Source organism: Cyrtonyx montezumae, unplaced genomic scaffold, assembly GCF_038088225.1.
Source record: "Cyrtonyx montezumae isolate F1298 unplaced genomic scaffold, pur_monq_1.0 scaffold_17, whole genome shotgun sequence".
Classification (NCBI taxonomy): Eukaryota; Metazoa; Chordata; class Aves; order Galliformes; family Odontophoridae; genus Cyrtonyx; species Cyrtonyx montezumae.
In genome coordinates this window covers 22,830,952-22,857,016 of record NW_027071903.1, presented here as the reverse complement: position 1 = coordinate 22,857,016, position 26,065 = coordinate 22,830,952, and the positions used below count along the sequence as shown (strand labels likewise).

General features: G+C 45.1%; 3 protein-coding genes across 5 annotated transcripts in view; 2 read left to right on the top strand and 1 right to left on the bottom strand.

The window, feature by feature from the left end:
* The window catches only part of MYO1E (myosin IE), a 78,605-nt gene extending 71,859 nt beyond the window's left edge, over positions 1–6,746 (bottom strand). The window contains 2 exon segments of the mRNA XM_065733765.1: positions 6,490–6,684; positions 6,687–6,746. Of these exon segments, the coding sequence (XP_065589837.1) occupies positions 6,490–6,684; positions 6,687–6,746 (255 nt within the window).
* RNF111 (ring finger protein 111) overlaps positions 1–26,065 on the top strand; it is a 174,653-nt gene that overhangs the window by 124,180 nt on the left and 24,408 nt on the right. The gene's annotated exons all lie outside the window — the stretch shown is intronic.
* Positions 9,966–25,131, top strand: FAM81A (family with sequence similarity 81 member A). 3 transcript variants are annotated; one of them, XM_065733819.1, is made up of 11 exons: positions 9,966–10,064; positions 11,302–11,680; positions 12,996–13,063; positions 14,081–14,156; positions 14,280–14,553; positions 15,285–15,403; positions 20,534–20,663; positions 21,573–21,679; positions 22,476–22,611; positions 22,973–23,168; positions 23,573–25,131. In XM_065733819.1, the coding sequence occupies exons 2-11, from the start codon at positions 11,673–11,675 to the stop codon at positions 23,710–23,712; spliced, it is 1,254 nt and encodes a 417-aa protein (XP_065589891.1). In that variant the 5' UTR covers positions 9,966–10,064; positions 11,302–11,672; the 3' UTR covers positions 23,713–25,131. The 3 variants fall into 3 exon arrangements, with proteins under 3 accessions (XP_065589891.1, XP_065589889.1, XP_065589890.1); XM_065733817.1 differs by lacking the exon at positions 14,081–14,156; XM_065733818.1 differs by lacking the exons at positions 12,996–13,063; positions 14,081–14,156.

The window sequence follows — 26,065 nt, the reverse complement described above, 5'->3', positions numbered from 1 at the left end:
TCCTAACAGCCACCCCAAATGGACAGCACTTTCACACCAAAAAGCTATGGCATATAGGAGTTGCAGTCCAAGAGACCTGACTTCAGACACGGTAGCAGTAATTGCAAGGAGAAATTAAAATACTTTGAACTAGCATATTACTCTACAAAGTTGGATAAGCACAGGGTTAAGATTTAACCGCAAAAGCAAATTCGGAAGTGCTCGGGCATTGCACAGACTTGTATCCCTCAAGGCAGAAAAAAAACAAAGACAAATTCTTGACTGCTACTTGGCAATGCAAATGTATTACTGACAAAAAGCCCTGATTTCCATCTTCTGCGTTTATGCTATTAGCAATATGTGGCTCAAAGCACAAGGAAAGACATAAATCAGTATAAAAACAACAGCAAGCAATGGTAAATGGCCTAGAATTTAAAGCCTCTCAAACACTGTGGAATGTTAGATTGAAAACAGAAGACTCTCCTAGGTGCCGGATCAAACATCTGGCAGCATGTTAGTTCATAAGACATAAGCATGAAAGATGTAAAACCCTGAGTGTTAAGAACATTCGCCAGAGAGGAGATACCATATTTTACAAGTGATATCAGGCTGCACTGTTCAGACTTGACCACGGCTTCCACACTTAAATTAGATACGTCTGACAGAAAACTGGTTGCAGACTCACGCTCAGCTGATGAAGGTGATTCAGTGAGTGGTTCAGTGAGCTGGCAGAGAAAAACCCTCACACTTCCTGTTCGGGAACAAGTGCAGCTAGTCACTACAAGACTGCTAGCTCTGTCTGAAGGGTGCCAAAAACACATTTATTTAGGCTTCACGTTGCTGAACAAAGCACCAAAACAGCTTCTAGAAGAACATGGTTTTGTTTAAAGCATTTTTGTTCCCTTCTTGGTGGGGTAGGTTAAATAAATATCCAGCTATCATCATCCCATCTTAAGTGGGTGTGCTGTCACCTTCCGCATTGCTCCCAACAGCCAGAAGCCACTTCCACCAGAGATACCTGTGGCAGCTGAGGTCATGCTGCCGGCAGGAACGTGGCACACAGAGCTGTGGGGCAGTCTGCTGCACTTGCAGGCCAGTAGCAACTGAGAAGCATGATGAAGGTCTGCTAACTTCTGTCCTATACTTTCCAGTTCATTCAGTTGCTGAACTTGTTTTCTGATGCCAGTAAGCAACTCCTCAGACGTCACAGTTCCCCTCAAGTGTCCTTTCCAATAAGCACCACTCCTACTGAAGATACTCGACCCACACTCCAACCACCTACACTGCTTTCCTTGACAGCTCTTCATTGGCTTTATTCAAAAGAACAGTCTCAGTTTCAAGTAAAAACTTAAAAACCTGGACAGCTTATGAATCCAACCCACTAATAGCTTTAACAGCAGCTAAATATCTGTCTTTGTAAAGAGATCCTTGAGTACCCCTCCTCCTGCTAGGCTATTTACGCCCATCTTGAGCTCAGATGTACTTGCTGCTGTACATGAAGGGGTAACTCCAGGCCTGTGCACACATTTATAGTGAGCACGTTTTATTATGAAAGGTTCACCACTCAGAAATACTCTACCTTCAGTAAGAAACCTTTTCCCCCACAGAAATAACTTGTTCAAGCTGAGGTAAGGAATTCCCCTGTGCTGCCCAGACACCACTCCTGATGCACACCTGCTCTCCCCAAAGGGCATCGCATTGCCAAAGAGGTGGGGCAGGAGAAAGGGAGGAAGTCAAGAGGTGGGGCACAGGAGATGGGTGAGGATGAGTCAGGAGGTGAACAGCCATACTTCCTGGGCAGGACAGCCAGAGCATCTCAGGAACGTGGTGGATGCAGCAGGAGGTGGGGAGCAGCTGAACTCAAGGAGGCACAGCTGAAAGGCATCTGCTACAGCAGAGACCCCACAGCATGACAGCAGGATGGGACAAGGGCCCAGTGAGGACAGGAGCTCAAGGCCTAACCAACTCAGAGCAAAACAGCTCCTGGTTCTGATATTACAACGGGGAGAAAATGCATTGACTGCGGTGTTTCTCTGATACTTGTGAATACTTCTATGCCCATGTAGTAGAAATAATAGAAGCCAAACAACACACAACAGCTAACAGTCCACTAGTTGCAAAAGTTACCAAGTAGCCCATGCAGCTGTAATACTTTAGCACTCCCAAATAGTCCAAGACACTTCCAAGAGGGTAATAACAACACTGCAGTCTGCCAAGGAGCTTCCTGGACCAACAGGGAAGTGACTGAGCTCCAACAGATAGAAAAGATTTAAGAGAACCTGTATGAGGTTCCTTCCCAAAGGGACTGCTCTGTGTGCTGATGTATACCCCTCTTGTACTCTGTAATCAAAATCTTAAATATGCAAAGTACCTTCGTTCAGAAAGTCAATAATAGCACAAGGCAGTGCTTTCTTGCCAAAGTCTACGCCTGATTATTTCTAGGTTTGCAGAGGGGTTGGACTATTCTCCAAATACTTATTTTTGTAAAAAGAAAAAAAAACAACCACACATTTCCCAGTTCTGAGAACTGCTGCTTTGATTTTTTCCCCCTCCCTCAAGTTCTGAGCTGTTCAGTCCTAGAGCAGCAACTGTTTTAATGAGGTACAAAATCCCCTCTAATATAGCTTTAATGTTTCCCAGTAGTAGCACAGCATCTAGATCTAGAAACCAGGTTCAAAAAAAAAAAAAAAAGCAGACTGATGTATTGCATTACAACAGCACTTTGGAAAAAGGAAACAGACTGATTTGTCACATATAAGCCATGTGTTGTGGCTGCAACCAGAACCAAAAGGTAAGCAAGAAATCTGACAACTAATAAGCTGACATGGTAAGCCCGATCCCAGGCTGGTCTCTATCAGCAGAACCACTGCAATTTAAGCACAGTAAGCTCATTCCCAGTAAGGTAACTTAGCAAAGTAAATACAAGAGCCAGAAATTCAGCAAGAAAGATGACCTCTTGCCTTTTCATTCCCTTCCTCACCAGATGGTGCAATCTAATTCAATTATGTTTTACTGAGATAAAAGATTCTTTAGCAGCTCCAAATACATTCATTTACACTATCTATATAATAGTAATACATACAATCTTAACTGGCAGATCTAAACACACAAACATTTCTGATATTGAAACCAGGATTTCTTGTATGTTTCTATTTCTTTCTCCTCAGATGTAACTTGGATAGGGCCATGCATGACCTTTTACACCAGTGTCGCTGTCTTAATTCCTAGAAGCTGGGAAGAAATCAAACTGGTACTGCCAAAAGAAAACTCTATAGTTAATGTCATTACAAAAGGAGCTGAGAAAACTTCTCCAAAGCTGTGCACTGAAGCTCGAGCTTAATGCTTCAACTGTGACAGAGTACTTCAAGATAAGGCTATTACTAACATTCGTACTGACAACTTTTTGGGGAACAGGAAAGTTGAGGTGACACTTTCACTTGCTAGCTGTCACAACAGCTCAAAGAACAGCCCCAGCTTTCCCCTCCCACACGTGCAGCAACGCCTTAAGACCAGGCAGTTAAGTCTGGAGCAAGTTACCCCCAGTTGCTTCAAGTTAAGGGAAGGGCCGGTAAAGAGTTTTGTTGCATAGAGCTACTACTGCCATTCTCATAGAAAGGAGAGGGGAAAAAAAAAAAAAAAAAGCAATTCAGAATGCAAAGACTTAGAAAAGTGTTCAGGACATACATAATATGCAGACATGTTTGGTTTTTATCAGCTGCAAAAGCTGCATTTGGACAGTGTTCCACCTACATTAATGTTTTCTGAAGAAGTCTGCTAACATGCACCATATATCCATAGACCATTCTGAAGATCCAGACTAGCAAGAAGCAGAGAGAACACACACAGTGCAGACCTAAACCAAACTCAAGAATGAATCACTAGTTTCGCTACTGAACACGCTGCTGTGTCTGGCTGATGCGTAAAATAGCACAAAACAGGAATACCATATAGCTGGAAGATTTTCCTGTGAATGCACCTCTAGACATAATGCAAAGCATGTGCTGCTGCCCTCCCTGCTATCCCACTTTTGGCAGAGAGGGAGGTTTGAGCTTATGCTACTGTCTGCAGCACCAGACAGGAAAGCACTCTTCAAATACAGAAATGTCAGCGTCTTGCCTGAGAATCTCATAGGGAAGAAAATTAAGACAGTATATTTAAGACACTATAGGCCCAGCTTGTGTAAGGGACCTTAAAATGGACCAAACCCTGAAGCCAAGCAAGTCCTTTCAAGGCAGCTAAGAATTACCACTTCTGTAGAGTTTCCTAAGTACTACATTTAACCAAGATATGCTCAGCATCATCCTGGATTGAGCGATGAATATTTGACCTCTACGCATATCAAGTTGTGTTGAAATTAGAGATCATCCAGTTCCAAGGCCCTGCTGTGGCCAGGGTTGCCACCCCCAGATGAGGCTGCCCAGGGCTCCATCCAACCCAGCTGTGAACTCTCCTAAGCATGGGACATCCATAGCTTCTCTGGGCAGCATGCACCAGGGCCTCACCATCCTCATCACGTGAAGCATTCCTTCCTTACAGATATTAGGAGGAAATTCTTGCCCAGAGAGCTTGTGGATGCCCCAGCCCTGGAGGTAGCCAAGGCTGGGTTTGTATGGGCCCCAGACAGCCTGATCAGGAAGCTGGCAATCCTGCCCGTGGCAATGGTGTGGCAATGGTGTGGAACTTGGATGATCATTAAGGTTCCTTCCAACCCAAGCCATTCTGTGATTCTATAATCTCGAATTTAAAAAGCTGAAATACAAAGTTAACAAAAGGAACACATTCCAGTAGTTATCAGGTGTTCCTTAAAGTTGTCAGCTGTAGGTCAGTTCTGCCCTGCCTTTTCTCACTCCCTCTCAGAACAGCTCACCCATTCCAGGACTGCAGAACTCCTTCTGAAACCACACCATTAACCAGATATAGATATTGACGCGGATTAAAAATAAACCAGCAGAAAAGAGCACACACATTGCTGGGCTGTGCACAGCTGCACGGCCCCACCAGCAGACCTAAGGATGGAGACACACAATGGCTGAAAGAGGAATGAGTGTCACCATCACATGCTCTGCTCTGTCAAAGTGCCGGAACAGCACAAAACAAATGCATATGATGTCAGTGCGAGCATTTTTTCCCCTCCAAAGAAATCAAAACTCATTTTTTTTGTGGAGACAAAAATAAGGGAAGTAACTTTTTATACAGCACAGAAAAGCATATAAAGTTTCAGGATGTGAGCAGTGTGATTCATATTGGTAAGCAGCCATTAGAAATCCCAGCAGACAGTCCTGCTTGCCAGCTAAGTTACACAGAGCTACCTGCTAATGGGTCACCAACCACTGCTTTGGTAAAGGTCTGAGACAAAGATAAGGGTGCTCATAAAACAACAGTTTTTGCTGCTTTGATTGTAGGACAATTACAGAAGTACTGTTCATGTAATTCAGGTTTATTTTTATATCAAATCACAACTACGACAATAGTGTCCCTAACAGCTCCCAGATGAGGATACCTCGTAGGAGATGTTAACGCCCTTAGTTTTAAAAGGTACCACCATTTGAGCGCGTTACTGATTAGTTACTGTATTTACAAGGACCATCCTTTGATTCAGTCCTTTCATTGGAAGGAAACCGCTGGGGCCCACTGCAAACTGACTGCAGGGAGAGGTGCACTGACCTGAGCAGTGCTCAGACACAGCTGGCACCAGGCAGCCCCGGCCTCACCCAGCACTCAGCAGCAGCCACACAGCAATCACCGCCCGCAGCCCACAGGTGCCACAGCCATCCCTGACGTAATGAGAGCCGCGGAACAAAGGTGAGCGTAAAGGCTGATTGCAATCTGCAGGTAAACAGTCAGCTCACAGCCAGCACACGGGCCTCTCCCTCCCAAACCCCCTCGCCGAGAGCCGTTTCCCCCCCTTCCCCCCCCACGGGGCAGGAATGCCGGCTCCCCGAGCCCTGCAGCGCTGTATTTACACAGAGAGCGACGGAGCCCCGACCGCTGCCGGGCACAGGTGCGCGGGGCCGCGCCCGTGCAGGCGGGGCCTGGGGGGGTCAGAGCGCACCCCGAGCTGTAGCAGCAGGAGCACAAAAGTTGTTTTCCTTTTTCTAAAGCGCCTTTACTCAGACCTTCGGGACTCCGCTTCAGAGGCGCACTTTTAAACCAATGACTCACTTCCAGCCCGGTTTGTAACCGCACCGGAGTTTTCACTGTTTACTCCCAAGTCCTCCGCGCAGGGAGTCACTCACACCTGCGTTACTCCACTCCGAAACCTACGACGAACCGGCAGGAGCCGGCGTGGAAGAGCGGGGCAGACTCGGTTGCGGACCCCTTCCCCGCCCGACCCGCCGCGCCTCTCAGCCCCCGCCCGGCAGCTCGAGGACCCGGCACACCCCAGCGCCCCGGGACGGCCCCGCCGACGGACGGGGACCCCCGAGCACCGCCAGCAGCGGGCGGAATGCGGCGCCCCCTCTCCCCCACCGACGAGACCCCGCGGAACGCACCGCCCCGACCCGCGCCTACCATCGCGGCTCCCGCGCTGCGCTGCCCACGGCTCCGCTCAGACGCGCCGGCGCCCCGGGACGGACGGGGCAGGCAGCGGGCCCGCCCCCCGCGCGGAACGGGGCGGGGCGGACGGGCGGGGCGCGCGCTGGTGCTCGCGGCAGACGGGGCAGGGCCGAGGAACGCGGGCGGGTGCCCCTTCCCGGCCGCGCGGGCGCCGTGTCCATAAATGGAGAACTCGGCGCGGCGCAGCCAATGGCCGCGCGCCGGAACGTCATTCCCTAAGGGAATCCCGACGCGGCCCCTCGCGCTCCGCCCGCCGCCCTGCGGGGCCCGTGCCCCCCGGTGCCCACCTCCGCCGCCTCCTCCTCCTCCTCCTCCTCCTCCCGCATGCACGCACCCCCAGGGCTCTGCGAGTCTCGGCCCTCCGAAACGCGCAGAACTTTTCGCCGCGTGCCCCTCGGAGCGGCGAGTCCGAGCTCCCGCTGCCAGCGCCGCTCCCGGGCTGCAGCCCCTCGCCGTGAGCCCTGCTCGCGGAGCGCTCCCAACAGGTGCATCGCTTCTCACTTTTGCGTCGCTCGCTGTTGGTGGCTGCGAGCAGAGAACAGCAGCTGCACCGCGCTCGGATCAAACAGGTATGCCTGGTGCTGCGTCCGGACGTGGGGCTGTCGTGGAGGTACACGGGGCTGCGATGGAAAACAGTGAAGAGCTGCAAGCACCCAGAGAGCACGCACAGGGGAGGCATGACAAAGAGAACCTACACCAGCATCACTGGCCTTCTGTTTGCTTTGGATGTGGGTGTTTTTAATGCCTAGCTTGCAGTTGTGTGTACATACACACGCTGAAGAAGTGTGTCTGCGAGGACAGCCAGCTGAGCGGCGAGGCCCCATCACTGTGCACACTGCCGGGCTGCTGTGGCCCAGCTGCTCCCAAAGCACTCCCAGAGGACTACTAACAAAAATTTTAGGGCCAAAGGTGTCTGTGCTCTGCACCAACCTTTGCACTTTGTGCACCAAGCACAGCCTATTTCACAATAAACTCTTTTCATGCTTTTAAGCATAGCGGTTTAATTCTGGTTGTTTTAATGATAAACATGGAATTCCCAGGCTGGCTGTACAGAGTTAATGACACTTATTCAACACCCAGCTCAGCAGCAGGGAGGCATTTCCCTTATGATGTCCACAGTGTGCAGAGCAGCCAAGCTGTGCTGTGTTGAGCTGGGAGAGAACCCGCATAGCTCTGCCCACTGCTGCCTGCATGCACCCAGCAGCTCCAGGCAGGGGCTGGGCTGGTGCTGAGCAGCTACAGACCAAACCATTGGCCAAGGCATCACCTCTGGGAGCACCGTGCTCCAGATGCTACCTGCTCCTCCTTCTAAAAAGCTGTATTGTGGCTTCAGAAAGAAGGAGCTCTGATGAGAGAGTGATGAATCTGGAAAAGATCTGGAACTGTCATTTGAAAGGTGCTGTTCTGACCTTTAATTGATGAACACAGATGTCAATGAGGAAAAAAATAAAGATGTTACTGCTTTTCTCTTACAAAATATATTTAAAGTAAGTTTTCCAAACCATGTATTTATGCTCTATTTATCAGAATCATTTCATCAATTGTTTACTTAATGCCTGAAGGCCACCAGAATACAGCTTAATGCCCTTATCAAAACATCATCCACACAGCTAGAAAACCACAAAGCTGTATTTCTTAGCAAGATGAAGGATCTGTGTCACAGGAAAACAAATGACAGTAGACTGAGGACATCTGACAAATTCAATGCAGACATTTCTGCTGGATCTGCTTTACAAAGAACAAACGACGACTTCACCAGGCTTCACATTTTCTGCTAAAATGCAGCTGGCTGTATTCTGCCCTCACGCTCTGGATATATCAACTGCAAATGCTTAGCACTTCTCTAGGTAGGAGCACCAGGGAAACCATGCAAGCACAGAAGTATCAGTTTTTGCTAACACCCGCTGACAGCAGTTTCTGTATGGGACAGAGGAGTATTGTTCCCAGTGTCCCGCTCCCAGCAGCCTGGCTGCAGGGCTCTGCACTGCTGTGTGCTGCTGCCAGGGCAAAGTCTGCACGGAGAGAGAGGCACTGAGCACGACATAACTGCTGTGCTGCAGGAGAGACACAAATGCTGGCCTCTCTTTAAAACAAAATAGCCTCAGCTGATCTACTTTGGGTAACATTTCCCTTTTAAGCTCAGCTCCTGCAGTCACATACACAGACAGAAAACACAATGAGAAAACACAATGTATCCAGGCAGTTCACCAACAGAAAAATCCTGAAGCAGGTGCATGACAACCACACAGATGAATCCAGTTAGCAAGGCATTTGCAGGGCCAGGGACAGCACCTGTGCACCCAATGAACCCTATGAGGACAGCAGGAGGTTGATGTTGGGAACTGACAACAGACTCCATAGGGAAACCCATCACAGGGCAAAGCCAAGCTCTGCACAACGCCACACGATGGGTGGGCAGCAACACAAATGAAACCAAGCAGGGTTCTGGCTGGGTCTAAGGGAAACATTCCCCCTTTGTGCTGCCAGCAGGCTTGCACAGCCCCTCTCCTTGGAGTCTTTCAGCAGGAGCAGGCCTTGGCCCCATTGGTGCAGCTGCACGAATAGGAGCTACACAAGAGAGCTTCAGAGGTGAAGTGGCACCACACCGATCACAGGCTGTTCTGAAAGCACCTGTGGTGCATTTTTGTCACTAGCCCCTAACCCTAGCATATACTGACCCCTTTATTTTAAGAACTGCAGGCTCAGCCCGTCTTGCACTTCAGATGGGTGCACATACACTCTGCAGTGTTTCACCCCTTTGTAGCACCCTTCTAACACAGCAGCACAGGAGGGGTTGCATCCATTTGGTCCAGGCCTGGGGACTGGTGCAGAGGGACTGCTGCAACCTGCACCAAACACCCTGTGTTTACCCCCAGGTGTCTGTACCAAAGTCCACAATGGCACCAGGTAGAGCTGAGGTGCAGACACGCCTTGCACGTGCTCTGCCTTTCCAGCAGCACCTCTTGGCTCATACAGCAGAGAGCACCTGCTGTGGGACACGAAGTTTCACCGCAGCTAAGCACCAGGCCGTGTCTGGAAGCATAACCCTGGAACCCCCTGCCCAACCCCTGACACGTCACAGCCTTACACTGCCGGAGTGCGCTACTGCTCCGGAGGAACCGTCCCGCTCCGAGGGCAGGGAGAGCCCCGCTACGTGCGCGGCCCCGACGGGACGGGAGAGCCGCAGCAGAGGGCGGCGGGGCGGGAGCGGCTGGGGCGGGCGCTGCCTATAAATAAGGCTGCGGCGCGCCCCCCCGCCGCTCCGTTCCCATGGTGACGGCGTCCTGGCAACGGCGGCAGCTCCCGCAACCCGGCCTGCGTCGGGCCCACGCCGCTCCCCGCACCGGGCAGGCGGACGGACGGACGGGCGGACGGACGGGCGGACGGACGGACGGGCAGGGAGACGAGACGGGCCGGGCCGGGCGCCGAGGGCAGGCAGCGGAGAGTCGCGGCCGGAGCACAGCGAGGAGCGGGGTCCGCCCGGCCGCGGGGCGCAGGGGAGAGGCGGGCAGCCCCCGCCCGCCGCAGTGGTGAGTGCCGCCCGGCCGGGCCCGAGCCCCCTCGGCGCCGCCGCCTGCCCCCGCCCCCGCGCTGCTCGTGGCCTGACGGCGGGGCGGGCCGCCCCCTCGGGCCGGCACCCAGCGCACAGCCGAGGGCGGAGCAGGGCGGGCCGGTCCCGGTCCCGGTCCCATTCCCGATCCCGGTCCCAGTCCCGGTCCCGGCCCCCGCCCCGCACGGCCCGGCCGGAGCTCCGCGCTGCGATGCCGCCCCCACCGGGCCGGCCCCCGCCGCCCCCGGAGCGGTTTCTGCAGCGCGGAGTGCTCCGGCGCACGGGGTTACGGCCGCACAGCGCGGGGCCGGACGGCTTCAGCGCCTTCCAGGCGCGACTTCTCCGCGCTGCCGCGGTGTCAGCGACTTACGGAGCCAATAAAGTACAAGCCCAGGTCTGCAAGGGACAGCCGCCCTCAACCTCAAGTGGAGCGCTACCTTTGGCCGCGGGAGAAACCTTTCTCTCGTCGATGCGACAAGTGCGTTTGGAATATCCAGCAAATTAATCACTCCAAAAGTACCGGATTAAGGTGCTGTGATTTAAACGGCTTCAGCAGTATGCAGCAAGAGACAGCACCGTTTACTGCAACAACCATGCACTTGAAGCCTGTATTGCAGCCAGTATCCAAGCTGATCCCAGTTTAGCACCATTAAATTGGGAGCTGTGTGGAATCACACTCCTCCAGTTCTAGACGTTAGAACATTTATTTTTTTTCTTTGAATTGCTATTTATTAGGCTAAATGGATGTTACTCAGAGAAGAAATATAGCATCAGTCCTGACACCTCTGTGGAACTATTAGCTGCGATAGCTCCAAACTGCAATAAAGTTTTATACAACTGCTGAACAAGACCATAACATATCCCCTCTGGATGTTGGGTCAGGTCAAGAAAGCTGCTAATTGGCTCTGAGATCCCACATGTACTGAGGGATGCACTTAAATGACCAAAAGAAACGGAAGCCCACCTGTGTGCACTGTTTCTCCAGACACATTCTGTCTGTGTAGTGGCAGTCTGGCAGAAAAAATGACAACTTCATGCAGTGCTGTGCTTCCAATGCTCCAGAAATGGCTGTCAGTTGATACGAAATGAATACCGAAGGCCATTAAGATTAAAGCACTTGAGTTGTGGATTTTCTGTTTAGCTATATTTTTATAGGGAGCATTTCACTAAGACACAGCCAGACGTATAGTCTCCAACATTTGTTCTTTGTTTTTTAGGTAGTACCCGCTGCTTTGCTGCTGTGATATGAGTAGCTCTACCTGAATCAGTGGGATATTCCTGTGTTCAGAGTGCTGTGTTCAAATCCTGCACCGCATCAAGATCACTGAGTTGTGCAGCGACCCAGAGCACAAGGAGTGAAGGAGCTCAGAACTAGCAGCTTGGGCTCCACAGGCTGCTGAGTGACCTCGAGGGACAGCTGGGCTCTCTCAATGGACTGAGGCAGTGCCTGAACACCAGGGAGCACGTGTGCAGGAATGGACTGCGGGCCTGGGCTGCTGCGGTGCACAGAATCCTGAATGCAGAAGCCAGCATCATGAAACCCAGCTCTTGTACAGGGCTTTCTACTTACAGGCATGCAAGAACCTAAATGAAGAGGTAAGTGCTATAATCTGTTGTCCATAAAGGGAAACTGAGTCACCAGGCATGGAAATAACTGATCCAAAGTCGTCAGGATCAGAGAGTGAGCAAGGAACTGAAATCAGACCTCCTGAATTACAGTTGTGTCACTGCTGCTCAGCAACTCAGCCTCTCTTCAAACTGTGTTTTTTTTTTCTTCCTAATTTGTAGTTTCTGAAGCACTGTGCTACAAATAGAACATGTATATTGTGGCAATGTTTGCTCTCTTTTTAGGCAGTGCCTTTATAAGTTCCTAAAGCACAAACATGCTTGGCATTTTGAGATCTTGGAGAATAGTTCTATCATTTTTCATGTGATTAAAATTGAATGATTTTGTTTCAATAAGCCCATTCTCTTCCTTTCTGTTTCTGCAACATGTTGCATTAGCTACTGCAAAATTCTTTCTGTACATAAGCCCTTAGTTTTCAGCAAGCATTTAGGCTCAGATATCCAACAGGACAGCCACGCTCACTTGTGCCACTGTTACAGTTTAAAATATGTACTTGCTTTATAAAAGGTGGAATAGTTGGATTTGATTTTGTCTATCAGCTTTTATTATTATTATTATCATTATTTTAATTTCTGACACTGGAGCAAAGCTCCAGTACTGGTGTCACAGTGAGAGATCTTTTTGACACTGTTAACAGAGCTGCTCTGCTGCAATGTCTGCCACAGCCTGGCTGGCTACATCTAAAAATTAAAACAGAATTTATAGTCTCACTACATAAGAATTTACTACAAAAAGCGTGGACATATTGATTTGAAAATAAATGAATAAAAGACTCAGTTTTGCTAATCTATGTTGATCTCTAACATTTTATGGAGGTTGCCTGAAAAACACCTTATCCACTACTTGCTGTCGTGAAGGATTTCATTTCATTCCCTAGCCAATGCATTCTTAAGCTTTACTATAATCCCTCATTTTTCACTTTTGTATTTGCTGATTGATGGTGTCTGGGACCAGCAGACAGATCTAGGACAAGGAGTTTGTCTCTGTCCTGCCAAACCAGTTCTGTGGGTTGAGCAGATTGCAGTTCAAAAGCTGTCAACCAAGCCCTTTGCAAGAGTATCGTTTTCACTATAAAAGCATTTTAGTAGGCTTTAGTTCCCAATATTTTGTTCCTTTATATCAATTTTTATATGCATTTATTCTATAAGCAATATTTAAACTCCAAGATCAGACCTGTCAGCGTAATCTTAGACTTTACTTGGAGGTTCACTTCAGCAGGAACATTAAGTCATTTCAGTGCCAGATATAAACCATTAAATAATTCAATGTGTACTTTTTCAACAGACATAAATTATTGACCAGAAAATGGCCCAACGAAGCCCAATCTTCCCAACTCTCGCCCATTCTGAAAGGTACAACTGGAATGTAAAAAATAAAATCTTCATATTGTGGAGTATTATGTGCCTCTCTTCCTCTCTTAATTGTTTATTTATGGTAATGCTGTAGCTTGAATCTTTGGAATTTCATATGCAAACAAACTAAAATACTGTAGACCCATTCAAACCACGTCCCAGATCACAATTCTTTACTCAGTCCTAAACTTTCTGGAATGAAATTCTTTAAACTGTAACTGAATAGAAGTCCAAAAATTCTATGCTTAAACCAAGTCTTCTAACTATAGAAAATAGGAAAGCTCAGGGCCAGAGCCGACTATCCTCGTACACCTCTATCAGTGTTATTAGGGTGAAAGTAAATTGTCCGTCTGGTTCATTAGCAGAAACAATGTAGACAATACATGGTGTGTAACAGAGTTGCAAGGCAATAAATGTCTCCTCTTTCAAAGTAGGGTTGAATCTTCTACTTAGGCTTCTGACAACATTCTTTTCTCTTTACAGAACATAGAAAGCATCAGGGAAAGATTGCATGCAGCCACAGTCCACTTTTTTTTTTTTCACTTTGAGCATCCATGAGCTCCCACTGATTTCATGGAAGCTATGTACTGCAGAGCTCTTCTGAAAACTGTAGACCTAAATGTACGCTTGCTTTAAAGAATAAAAATAAATGTGACTTCTGAGGCTGTGAAGCTTGTCATAGCTTTGGTCTCTCCTCAGTTTCTGTACCATCTACTATCCTGCCCAGCTCACATGAGGAGAAGCTTTTGTATGGTACTATAGGACAGCTGTACAGACTGCAAAAAGGAATGGACACAAACTACTCGTTTCTAATCTTGTTCTGGTTTGCTGTATTTCCCTTCCACAGTTTCTGCTTTGATTAAGCCTGAATAAAGATGAAAATATAGAGACAAATAGCACTATTTCTGAAACTCAGTCAGAGGGTCTTGGGTTTGGGTTCTTAATCAAATTATAGTTCAGAACTGTAACTCTTTATAATGCTAATGTCCTCTTCTTAAGAGCCTATGTCTTTGTAAGCTTCTTTAAAGAGTAGGAAAAAGAGCCTGACCTGCCTTTGCAAACAACATCCATTCATCTGTAACAGCCGGCCCTTTGTGAGTGCTTTGGTGCTTCTCCCCAGCGCTGCCACTAAGATACTATCATACTGTCCCAGCAGAAAGATGCTAAGGGGACTTGTGTCAGACCTAAATCATATCTGAACATTCTTCTCCACCAGACGGGTTCGAAACATCCCGCTGCACAGCCAGGCGCTGACAGCGGTCCCACTGGCATCCGCGAGCCTCGTGGATCAGCTGGAGGACAGAATCCTCAGCCATGAGAAAACCACGGCAGCACTTGTGGAACACGCCTTTCGCATTAAGGAGGACATTGTTTCCACCCTGCACAGAATGCAGAACAAAGGGGGGGGTGACCGGCTAGCTAGGCAGCTCCTAGAAGAACACATCCGGAACATAACTGCAATCGTGAGGCAGCTCAACCGGGACATTGAGGTATGTGAGGAATTTTTCCCTGGACTAGTACAGTGTCAGCTACTTAGTCCTTCTAATTTAATAACAGTTTACCACAGGATGGGAAAGTTCAGACAAGGTCTAAAGATCCTGTAAGCTTATAAATTGTTTTTATAACTGTAAAAACTGTTTGCAAATTATGCAATTCCTCCAGTGGCTATGAAAATAATACAGGATATTAGCATGTAAACACAGAAACCTTTGTGGTACTAATGAGCTTGCTTTGAAAAGCTACACTGGAAAACCTTGACAAAATGAATTAACGCGGTACAAATACCCAGCTCAACTTCAGTCCAAAGGCTGTGCTGTATAAACACTAGGAAATGCCTTAGGTCTGTATTAAACTTTCTTTCACTTCGACTCACTGACAACATCGAGCAGCCCAACCCAACTGCTCGTTTTTCTGACTAATCACGACCTCTGCTTGATGAGCAACATGGGTGTGGTGGGAAAAACTGATGGATAAATGTTAATATTTAAATCTTCATTCCACTGAAAAGTTCTATTTAATAGGTTATGGTGTGGACTTTCAGAGTAAGAGATGTCAAATAACACAGAGGTACCTGTATCAGTATGTACAAGATACAGCCTCTATTAAAGTCATAATAAAATGATATCTGATTTTACTGAAATACTGAAAAACTGCGAGTGACATTTAAAATGTACATTAAATGTAGCATACTGATGTGTATTTGCATATGAATACTCCGTAGATGCTTCAGGAACAGATACGTGTCAGAGACAATCTCAGCTATGGAACAAATTCTACCCTAAAGAGCTTGGAAATGCGGCAGCTTTCTGGTTTAGGAGATCTTCGTGGAAGAGTGGCAAGGTAAATGTCATTATGAAAGTATATTTTTGGGACTAACTAATGTTGCTTTAATCTTCAAGTGCGAATGTCAGTGTTAATGGGCTGAATTCTACTTTGGCAAAATTCCCAGGATAATTTTGCTCAGTGTTTTCGAGAAAATGAACAGTAATCCTTTGCATCCCAGGATTACACATTAAACTTAACAATATGTCCCTTAATTCTTGAGATTAATTTTTAACAAGTGACCTCAAATTCCATATAAATTTGGATTTTGTTCCGCTTTCAAAAGTACTGTGGTTAGACAGTCTTAGTAGTTTGTCTTTAAGACTAATTAGCAGAATTACTGTAAAGGAGGCATGGAACAGTCTGCACTTGTGAAGAACATAATAGTTGCACATTTTGGCAGACATTTTAGAAGTAGAAATATGTGCGTGAAATTATTGGTTAACCACATTAAAATCTACACAGGCTACCTGACATGTGAAGAACAGACAGCTATAAAACTGTAGAGGTTTGAGTGCTGCTTCAAACTCCAGGATACAGCCGTGCAATCACACAGACTTCAGGCTGATTTGTAAATGTGCTAGTGATGGCACAAAGCACATTTGCCTCAGTGTCTGTAACGTGTAACATAAAAGATGGGTTAGCACAGCTACAGAATAAGGAACTAGTCTGTCCTAGAACATCTTGACTAACAACCTCAGTGCAATTATACTTGTCCTGAGTTTGACCTATTATCTATAAGGTACAGATAACTTTTCTTTTTTTCCTGTACTTCAACTGATTTGGTGATAGCAGCCTACACAATTAATCAGGGAGGGATTTTCCTTGAATTTAAGTTTTCTCTTGAATTGTTCAATTGTTTTCAAGTTTCCACAGTAACTTCTTAGCCTGTTTTATAAAGAATACTTGGGAGAGGTTTAACACAGTCATTATGTGCCTTCTTTTTTTTTTTTAATTTTTTAAAGTTTAACTTCACTGAAAGTATCCTTTAGTAAACAGGAATGAACTAGATAAGCGTATTTTATCAAATGAGAATTGATTTAAATACATACATAACTCAATGGGAAATTTCATAGTATCATTACAGAATGGTTTGGGTTGGAAAGGATCTTAAATATCACCTATCTCCAATTCCCTGCCATGGACAGGGACACCACCCACCAGCTCAGCTGCCCAGGGCCCCATCCAACCTGGTGTAAGCACCTCCAGAAAAGGGGCACACACAGCTCCTCTGGGCAGCCTGTGCCAGGGCCTCACCATTGGGAAGAATTTCTTCTGTATTTTTCACCTACATCTATTATATTCTAAGTTTAAAGCTGTTAGCCCTTATCCTATCACTATACTGCCCAGCTCTCCCATAGGCCGCCTTAGATACTGGAAGGCTACTATGAGGTCTGCCTGGACCTCCTCTTCTCTGGACTTTCTTAGCTTTCCTTCATAGAAATGCTCTAGCTCTCTGAACATCCTTGTGACACATGAGGATGGGCATGACACATCCTCCATTTTTTTCCCCTTTTTTAATACTAAGTGACCCAACACAGGCCCTTATCTGGAGCAATGCAGTTACTGATAGCTTATGAAACAAAATACAGTGCCTTCGGTTTCAGTAAGAGAATTCACATAAATAAACATGTGCCAGCATGAGCTTCACCATGGCCCTGCATGGCTGAGCACTTGGTATTGAGAGCAGTGGTACACTAGCACAGCCTTTGCCGAGACTTCTTCCTTTATTTACTTAGGGCAACTCCCTCTCATTCTGCCTGGGTTACACTTTATCTGACTGTTTTAAAAGATTATACCAATTTTCCTTATATCAGACTGGGCAATGAATGTGGATTCATTTGTATTCGTTACCATAAGATAATTACTTTATTGTCTCTAACTGTTAGCTCCTATTCAGTATGCTCTGTATTTTCCCTGTGTGGAGAAGAAAATAAGCTTCCCTTTACCACATATCATGTTATAGCAATGGTCTGTGAGAGACAGTCATTTGCCTTCATTTACAGTTACACTCTACTTCGTACATTAGTATTCCTGTGATTGATAATTATGGTATATCTGGAAATCATAACCAAGGTTATAGTTTGATGTGCTATACAGAAACTTAACATCAAATTTCCCTGGGGTAAATACCTTCTGATTCTCTACTCAATATCTGATACATAAAATAAGCCAAACTCAACTAATGTAATTTTACTTCAGCATTTAGTCTTGCTAGCTTTCAGATTAATTAGAAGAGTGAAACCTTAGAAATGTGATCCAGTTACTGTGGGTTTCCCACTTACTGCACATCAGCTAACTCCTTTTCTCGGCCACAGCCAAGGTGCTAAGTTCAGTTCAGGCTATAGTGAAAGTAGGCCAATTTAACTCAAAGTCAGTCACACTTGCTCTAGGCTAGCATCACAGAATGGCTTCCAGTCCCAATTCCCTGCTGTGCTCTGGCTGCCCCCACCAGCTCAGCTGCCCAGGGCCCCATCCAACCTGGCCTTGGGCACCTCCAGGGATGGGGCACCCATAGCTCCTCTGGGCAGCCTGTAGCAGTGCATTACCACTCTCTGAGTGACAAATTTGCCCTTAATATCTAATCTCAAACTCCCCTGTTTAAAACTAATAATCTCAAACTGCCTGTTTAAAACTATTCCCCCTCTGTCCTGTCACTATCAGACCATGCAAACAGTTGGTACTCTCCTTCTTATAAGTTCCCTTTAAGTACTAGAAGGCCATAGAGCAAGGTCTCTCCAGAGCCTTCTCTTCTCCAGGCTGAACAGGCCCAGCTCCCTCAGTCTTTCTTCACAGTAGAGGTGCTCCAGCGCTTTGATAATCTCTGGTAGCCCACTCCAACAGCTCCAAGTATACAACTATAGAAGTATGCACGTGGACAATTGCCATGACTCTCTATATGCCAAGTGATGGCAAATCACCAACATCTGAGCCTTCAGATCTTGTATGAATTTTAGTGTCAGTCTCAGGATTCTGGCTAAGCTTCAATTCCAGTGATTACACATATACTAAAATCCTATTCAACTTCAGTATCAGAGAGAGTACTGTTTATTTCCTAACACCAGCTGTTCTGTAACATGTCAGTGTCAGTGAACAGCTCCCTGTTCTTCAGAGTTGCAGCTTTCAGCTGTGAGAGCAGGGGTCCCTACATGCATGTGCACAGCTCCAACACTTCAGTGCCCACCGCTCTGGAGGAGTGTGGCTGGGACAGACCCCACAGCTCAGCTCACCTGCTTCAGAGAACCAACTAACATCTCTATCAGGAGGAGACTGCATCCACACTGAAGCTCACGTCTCTGGACCATTTCTCATTATGTATCATTTATTGATAATTCTGTAAAGCATCATTACAGGGTTCAGTGTGAATGGTGCTGTCCATTTTCCTAAGAATCAGCATTACTACTAAGACAGAAATTACCTCTATTATTTAAAAGCAATGACAGACCAAGCAGAAAATTATGTAGATGCTGATAAATCCATTACTCTTGCCTTCTGTCCCTGACATTGCAATTTTTATATTAAACAGCTTTACCATGTCTGCTTCTAGTGATAAAAGATCATTAAACCTGTGAGCACTGCCTTATCATTTCTTTTCATAATGATGTGGACTAAGACCATTTGTCTGGAAAGGACGAATACAGCAGTCTGGTCAGAACAGAAGCTGGTGTCTCTAGAGGCTGCCTGATACCAGATACCAGAGAGATGGCAGTTATGCATGTTCACATTGGGCCTACTCTGCATCTATAGTTGATTTTTACATACATTGTAGATCTGATTCATTTCAGATGCCCTGGACGTGTAACATGTAGGCAGATTTTCCTACACTGAGTAGAAAATGAGCCTGATGCATCTGAGATGTAACATATTTAAGATCTTTATGAGCAAAAAAATCTGCCGTTTGCTCTTCTTGCCTTTATAAAGAAGCTGCCTGATGGTAAGACCTAGAATTTACCACTGTATAAACCTAAGCTGCTCTTCTTATAGATATTACTAATTGGTCTTCCTATGCTGAATTGACAAACAATAAATTACTTTCTAAGGGTTTTATAATTTGTGATATTTTGCATTATTCGTTTGATAATAGAGTGTACCATCATACTTACAGTAACACAACTGTAACTGAGGTGATGTAAACACATTCTGAAGTGAAAGCTTTCCAACTGAAATGTAACTTAAAAGAAGTTAAGGCCTGTCATGCTTTGTGTGATGATTTAACCTGCTGTAGTTTGTCCCATTTACTGCCTTCTCCCTCCCTTAAATTGTAACTGCTGTCTGTTCTCCACCAGTTTCATAGATCAATTTTAGTTACTTTGGTGATTATAAATACACATGAGTCATACTCTGCAGGAGTCTCACTCCTGAAATTATAGTACTTATATTTTATATCGCAGCTTATGTCCTTATTGTATTACCATAGATGAAATCTCCTTGACAAAAGTATTTCTGAAATGTGCTAGGAAATGCACGTATTCCATAGCACATTTGTTGTGAAAATGTTACAGCATTGAGAAATGTTCCAGTGTGAAGAAAGGAAACAGTAATTATTATGTGCCAGTACTGCATTTTGTAGTCTTTAGTGAGCCAAAATTGCCATTGCTTTAAATGGCAGCTTTACCTAAATACAAGCTGTGCAAGTTAAACTATAACTTTTCTTCACACTGTTTACTCTATATATTGTGTACTGTTATTTGGCAAACAAAAATAAGAACGTAAGGCTTAGCAGAACACAGCTACAATAATGGAAAAATGATCTACAAAATAATTTAGGCCCCTAACTATGCAAGGCAAATCATGCACACCAGAATAGATATCTGCTGGAGAATAACAAAGGTAATGAGGTATTGAAATCTGTATCTTTGATGTTCTAATGCAATTTCCCCTACTCTGATAACAACACAATCAGCACATGCCAGTGCCAAAAGAACCATAGCACAGCAGGAGTGTGATGAAGTTTTTGGGATCTATTCCCATTCAGGAGCACCTTGCTGGATATGGTGAGATACATCAGCATTTTTACAGCCTCATAAGACGAAGTTTTGCTAGACAGCCAGTACTTTCATAGAAATGCCTAATTTAAGTGGGTGATTTTAAAAGCCTGGGCCTTATGTTCTATTCAACTGTTGCTTTGGTATTTATTTATTCAAACAGGTGTGATGCCGGGCTAGCCAGACTGTCTGCAGAACATAAAATCACATATGAAAGACTTCAGAGCCTAACTAAAGACCAACACACCTCTAAGCTGATCTTAGAATCCAAAATCAAAGAGACAGAAATACAGGTACAGTAGAGCTAAAGTTTAACCCAAACAGATACTGCTACTGTGAATTATTTTCCTGCATGAGAGGTCACAGTTCTAAAGGTGGGGGAGGGTCCTGGGGGTGCACTGAAGAAGAAGCTGTGGGTCACTAAGGTAACAAGGGACACGGTTTAGTGGGGAGATATGGGTGGTAGGTGGATGGTTGGGCTGCGTGATCTTGGAGGTCTTTTCCAACCCTGGTGACACTATGATTTCTATCTGCGCACAGTCCTTAGATTGAGTGCTGCTACATAGCTGTATTAATGTATTGGTCTAACTGAAAAAGTCCTTAAGCTGCTGCCTTTTGCATGCTGTGGGAAAGGGGCTAGCGTTTAAGGTACCTGCAGAGACCCCAGGACTGAACAAATGACAGTGGCTGCTGATGTGAATGGTTTCTTGAGGTCAGGATGTTACCGTGACATGGATGCTCTACAAAACTACCCCAGTGATGCAAGCCTGGTGTTCCCTCTATGTTTTGGCCTTCCCAGATGATTTTGTATGTATCTGAACACTGTTGTCGAAGGCCTGGGTTCTGTGAGTCCCTTAACGTGTGTGTTGGGTTTCCCCCCTGTTGGGTACGAGAATGCAATTGAGCGCTACATAAAAGCAGACTTCAGACATTAAGGCTCCTTCATAACTCCATCTCAGAGCCTTCTCGTTTTCTGCGCAACAAAAATATTTTGCCTACAATCTGTGGTAGGAAAATGGCTGTCATAATTTCACCTTTCTCAGAAGGCCCAGTACAGCGTGCTGCCTAGCAGCGTGCTGTCGCAAACACTGCGGAACAGAACAGCGTGCTCTGTCAACGCGGCACCACGGCTTTGAGAAGCGCGCCGCTGGCAGTAAGCGTCCCCAGCTGGACGCAGCGCGGTGACGCGGGCTGTGTTGCAGGTGTCGCACCTGCTGGGCCGCGTGGAGCAGGCGGTGGCGCAGCAGGAAGCCAAGCTGAAGCTGGCCTACAAGGAGAGCGCGCAGCAGCTCCACCTGCTGGACACCAAGTGAGCGAGCGCGGCGGGGCGGGGGCGCGGGACGCGGGTGGGGGTCGGCGATGGAAGCGGGGGATCCGCTTTTCCGAGCCCGGCCGGTGCGGCCTTCGGCTAAGGAACGGGTCTGCGGCTGTGCTCTTGCAGCACCGAGCTCACCGAGTGCCCTTGCTTCAGTGTGACTCCAAAGAGAAAACTCAAATTAGCAAAAAAACAAAACAAAACAAAAACCCACCGTGTTACTGCCAGGCCCCACCTGGGGCTATATTCAATTCAGATACTTTCCTCCTGCCTGCTTATTGCCACCTGCATGCTGTCCCATCAGCTATGGCACTTTGGCTATTTGCAAACCAGATGGGAGAGCAGATTCAGATGGCAAACATTCGCTGGAAAACAAGTCTGTCTGAACGGATGGTGTAAATGTGAGGCAGATAAGGCAGTGCAAGGGGGGCTGCATGGACTGGCACTGCTAGTTACATCAGTGGCCGTCAGATCTTGGCTCAGATTTGAGGTCTGTGAGGATGATCGCATTCCATTTTCAATCTACAAAGAATTTGCATCTGGTGTACCTCAAAATGTTGTGAGATTTCATATAAATAACTGCTACTTTATTGTGCTTACCTTTTTTAATTTTCAAAACAATGCTGCCTGATTGAATTCAGTGAACTTTGCAGATTCACCTTAACATGGTATTGAGAATGCAATAACTATCATTACTTTTTTTTCTTAAAAAACAAACAAACAAACAAAAAACTGCTGAATGACTGAAACTTCTGCTCTTATAACCTCCTAAACTGCACTGTGGTCTCAGATTAAAAAATGCTATTGAAGAACTCAGCAGCCAGATTTTGTCTGCACGCAGCTGGTTGGAACAGGAACACGAGAGGATTGAAAAAGAGCTTGTGCAAAAACTTGACCAACTCTCACTGACGTTTAAGGAGAACACAGTAAGTTTCATTAAACTGTCTCATAATACTTCTCAGGATGTGTTCGAAAGCATTATTAGTTACAGGGATGTTATTTGAGGGAGACTTCCAGACCTCAACAACATTTGCAGAACTCCCTTCTCACCAATGTCTCGTTCCCATGGACTGAGGGTCTTGACATAAATCTGACTGCTTTCAGTACATCAGTATTTCAGCCTACTATTGAGTCATTTTAAAATGCTCACTGAAATAAATTTTAATTCCTTTCACCTTTAAATTCCACAGAAGAAAAGGTGATTAATCAATACCTATTGCATATCTGGGAAAGGCCACCAATTTCATATGCATACTAAATCATTAACGTCATTTTCCTTGGCTCCAGGAAATGAGTGAAAGAGCTATAGAGATGAAATTCAACCAAATGTCAGAGAAAATCAACAAGATTGAAGAAATACAGAAGATAACCATGGAAGCAAATGAAACACAACAGACTGAAGAAAAGATAAATATTCGCATTGGCAAACTTCAGAATGAGATTAATGAAGATATAAAAGAAATGAAAGCTGAAGTTAATGCTGGTAGGGTCATAATCAAACAAAACCTTCATTCTGAACTGTGGTAATGTTAACCCTTAATATTGTACAAAATGTCTTCGCTTGTACCAAAGTAGTTTAAAGATACTTGGCTGCATCTCTGGCATTCAAGAGGATTTTCAGTAAGTGTAAAACTCACAGCAATGAGAGGTGACATCCTACTAGCTCAGAATTGCTTCTCCTAAACCTACATTGGCACAGTTTGGCAGTGATCAGGGGTGTTTTGCCATTACTATGCCAGAATAATGGAAGTCCTATTTTTCTTCAAATGTTTGCCATCGTCCTGATGGAAAACTGAATATCGTGGTAGGAAGAATAGTCTGTTATCAAGTATGCCATATTACTATTGCTTCAGATTACAAACTAATTTATCTCTCATCTGCAATTAGGGTTTTCAGCTATCTATGAAAGCATTGGATCTCTACGGCAAGTTCTAGAAGCAAAAATGAAACTTGACAGAGATGAACTACAGAAGCAGATCCACCAAATGAAGCAGGAGGTTCCAGTGTGGGGAGAGGCTGGGCCATGACTGCAAGATTCTGACAGAGACGAACACTAACCTGGCTGAGTATGCAGACTATAGCCTTGTTCCAGTCTGTAATCCAAACTAAATGCATGTACTGAAGGACATGCTGCTGTTGCACAGGTCTGTATGTTTAAGTGGTAAATGCAAGCTTTTAATAGAACAATTGACAAGAAGCTTTTATGGGCTGAGGTGCTGATTTGCCACTGCACTACTCTAGCTGCTCTCAGGAGATTACCAACTGTAAAACTGGAGTAATATGATGGCGAAGCGCGCACCTAATTTGCTAACAGCCTTTCAGTGCTCCCCAGTTTTTCAGGCTTGATCAGGCAATTATATGCTTATATATAAGCAACTGCACCCCTGCTTTTTATTTTTTTCCTATTTATTTAAAAACAAAAAGACACAAAAAAACCACAACAAGTTGATATCACTTGTTTAGTATCAGTTTGGCAAGGTTCTCCACCTTGGTACATATTAGTGTCTTTGTAGCTGATGGACATTTTTGCAGTGACCCTCTCTATCATTACAGGACACTGACTCCCTGTGAGGCCGAACTGGCACTGAACAGACCCATTTTCAAAACTTAGATACTTTCAAAAGACTTTCTGTTTAGTTGTGCAAATGTCCTTTGTGCGCGCGCGTGTGTAAACTAAATAGTATTGTATAATGTAGTTGTAGACTAAAAATGATTCATGAGCAACGTAAGAAACAACTTGTGTTCTGAAATATTGTGACCTTTTTAGGTGACTAACCAAGTGGACTTGAGACAAGGTAAAATATTTATATAATGGTATTTTTTACTTGGGCATGTGCTCTTGTGACTTGCTTCATTTTATTGATAAAAGCTTTGAAAGGTTTGAAAACAAAAGCAGAAGTGATAATCTAAGTCTGGAGAATGTAATGTAAAATAAAATGCAGTTTATGATCAGATTAGAAATTTCTCTGAAGTAACTAACTAGCTCTTCCAATTTACATAGATTTTAATTTAGTAGGTTTGAATTGGTAATAGAGTTCTTGGTGTTTCCAAATAACAACAGTGCCTATTTTCATTCCCATAGTAGTTTATACACTGAAAATAAGCACCCATACAAAATAATAATCTGTATGGGAAATATATATTTTTTGTTTTGATATTGTCAGCAACAGCTTGATTTTCCATATGTTTTCAAATCATGCAGGGCTAAGAACTCACAAAAGGCTCCATCCAGCATCCTATTAATTTATACAGGTCACAGTAATTCACATACAAAAATACTATTAACTTATACAAGCATCACTGCTAACTTGTACAAATGGATAGGATGTCTTTATAGACTGATCTTTTTCTTTTCTGCAAAACCAGGCTCCTATTTGGACAACCAGTGGCAAGTGTTTCTTCACTTCCATGAAACAAGCTATGGCTCAGAGACTTACCATATTAAAATAAACAAATAATTTTTTTTTTTTTAGGCTCTAAAAACATTCCCATTATCTCCACTAGGACAGTGTAGTGTGTAAAAAAAATAAAAGAAAAAAATAAAACAACCAAGAAAATGTGCACTCATCTTTACAGGGTTACTGCCTAAATTTACATCCACTTCCTGTGTAGTTGAAAGTATTTTAATGCAAAGATACCTGACATTTTTGCAACTCTGGCTTCCAGTGCTTCCTGATAACTACACTGCCTCTTCTTCCTGCTTTGTACCATCTGTGTGCTGTGAAGTATATTTACAATGGCAGCTAAAAAGGAAGCCCAGTTCACTAAAGGAAGAAAATGACATTCTCACAGATGTGTCTTGGGAATTGCTTAGAAATTAGTTCCTTCTTCATGTTTGTATTCTCATCTATTAAATATTTAGCCAGGTGCAATGGCAAAGCTACCACTGGTGTTTTCTAAAATTAACGAAAACCCTGAATGTATGAAGAAGCAAGACAAGAGGGAACAAAAACTCAACACTTTTTCTTCTGTAGTTGCATATCTGTACCCAAGAGAGTATTCTATGATACAAAAAAGCATAGAGGGAAACAGATAAACAGTTATATATGAATTTAATAAAATGTTTCTCTTATAAAACCTTGTGTGATTCAAGGTTACATTGAATCTCTGTGACCCTGCAGGGAAAACTCCTTAACTCCTGTTCTCCTGCTCCTTTGATTAACTGAAATATGCTATGCTGGAAAGTGGTTTTGTTCCACATGCTTGACTATGATGCCATTATTGCCTGAACTGCAGGATAAGACTGGAGGGTCTTTGTAGTTTGTGCTTACTATAAAGCTTAAGCAACATAGAAACTCATTATACAGTGAGGCAGATCTTCCCCCCCAGCCCCTGGCCTTTCATTTAATAGAAATTCAGTGAAGGTACAAAGGCGCGCAA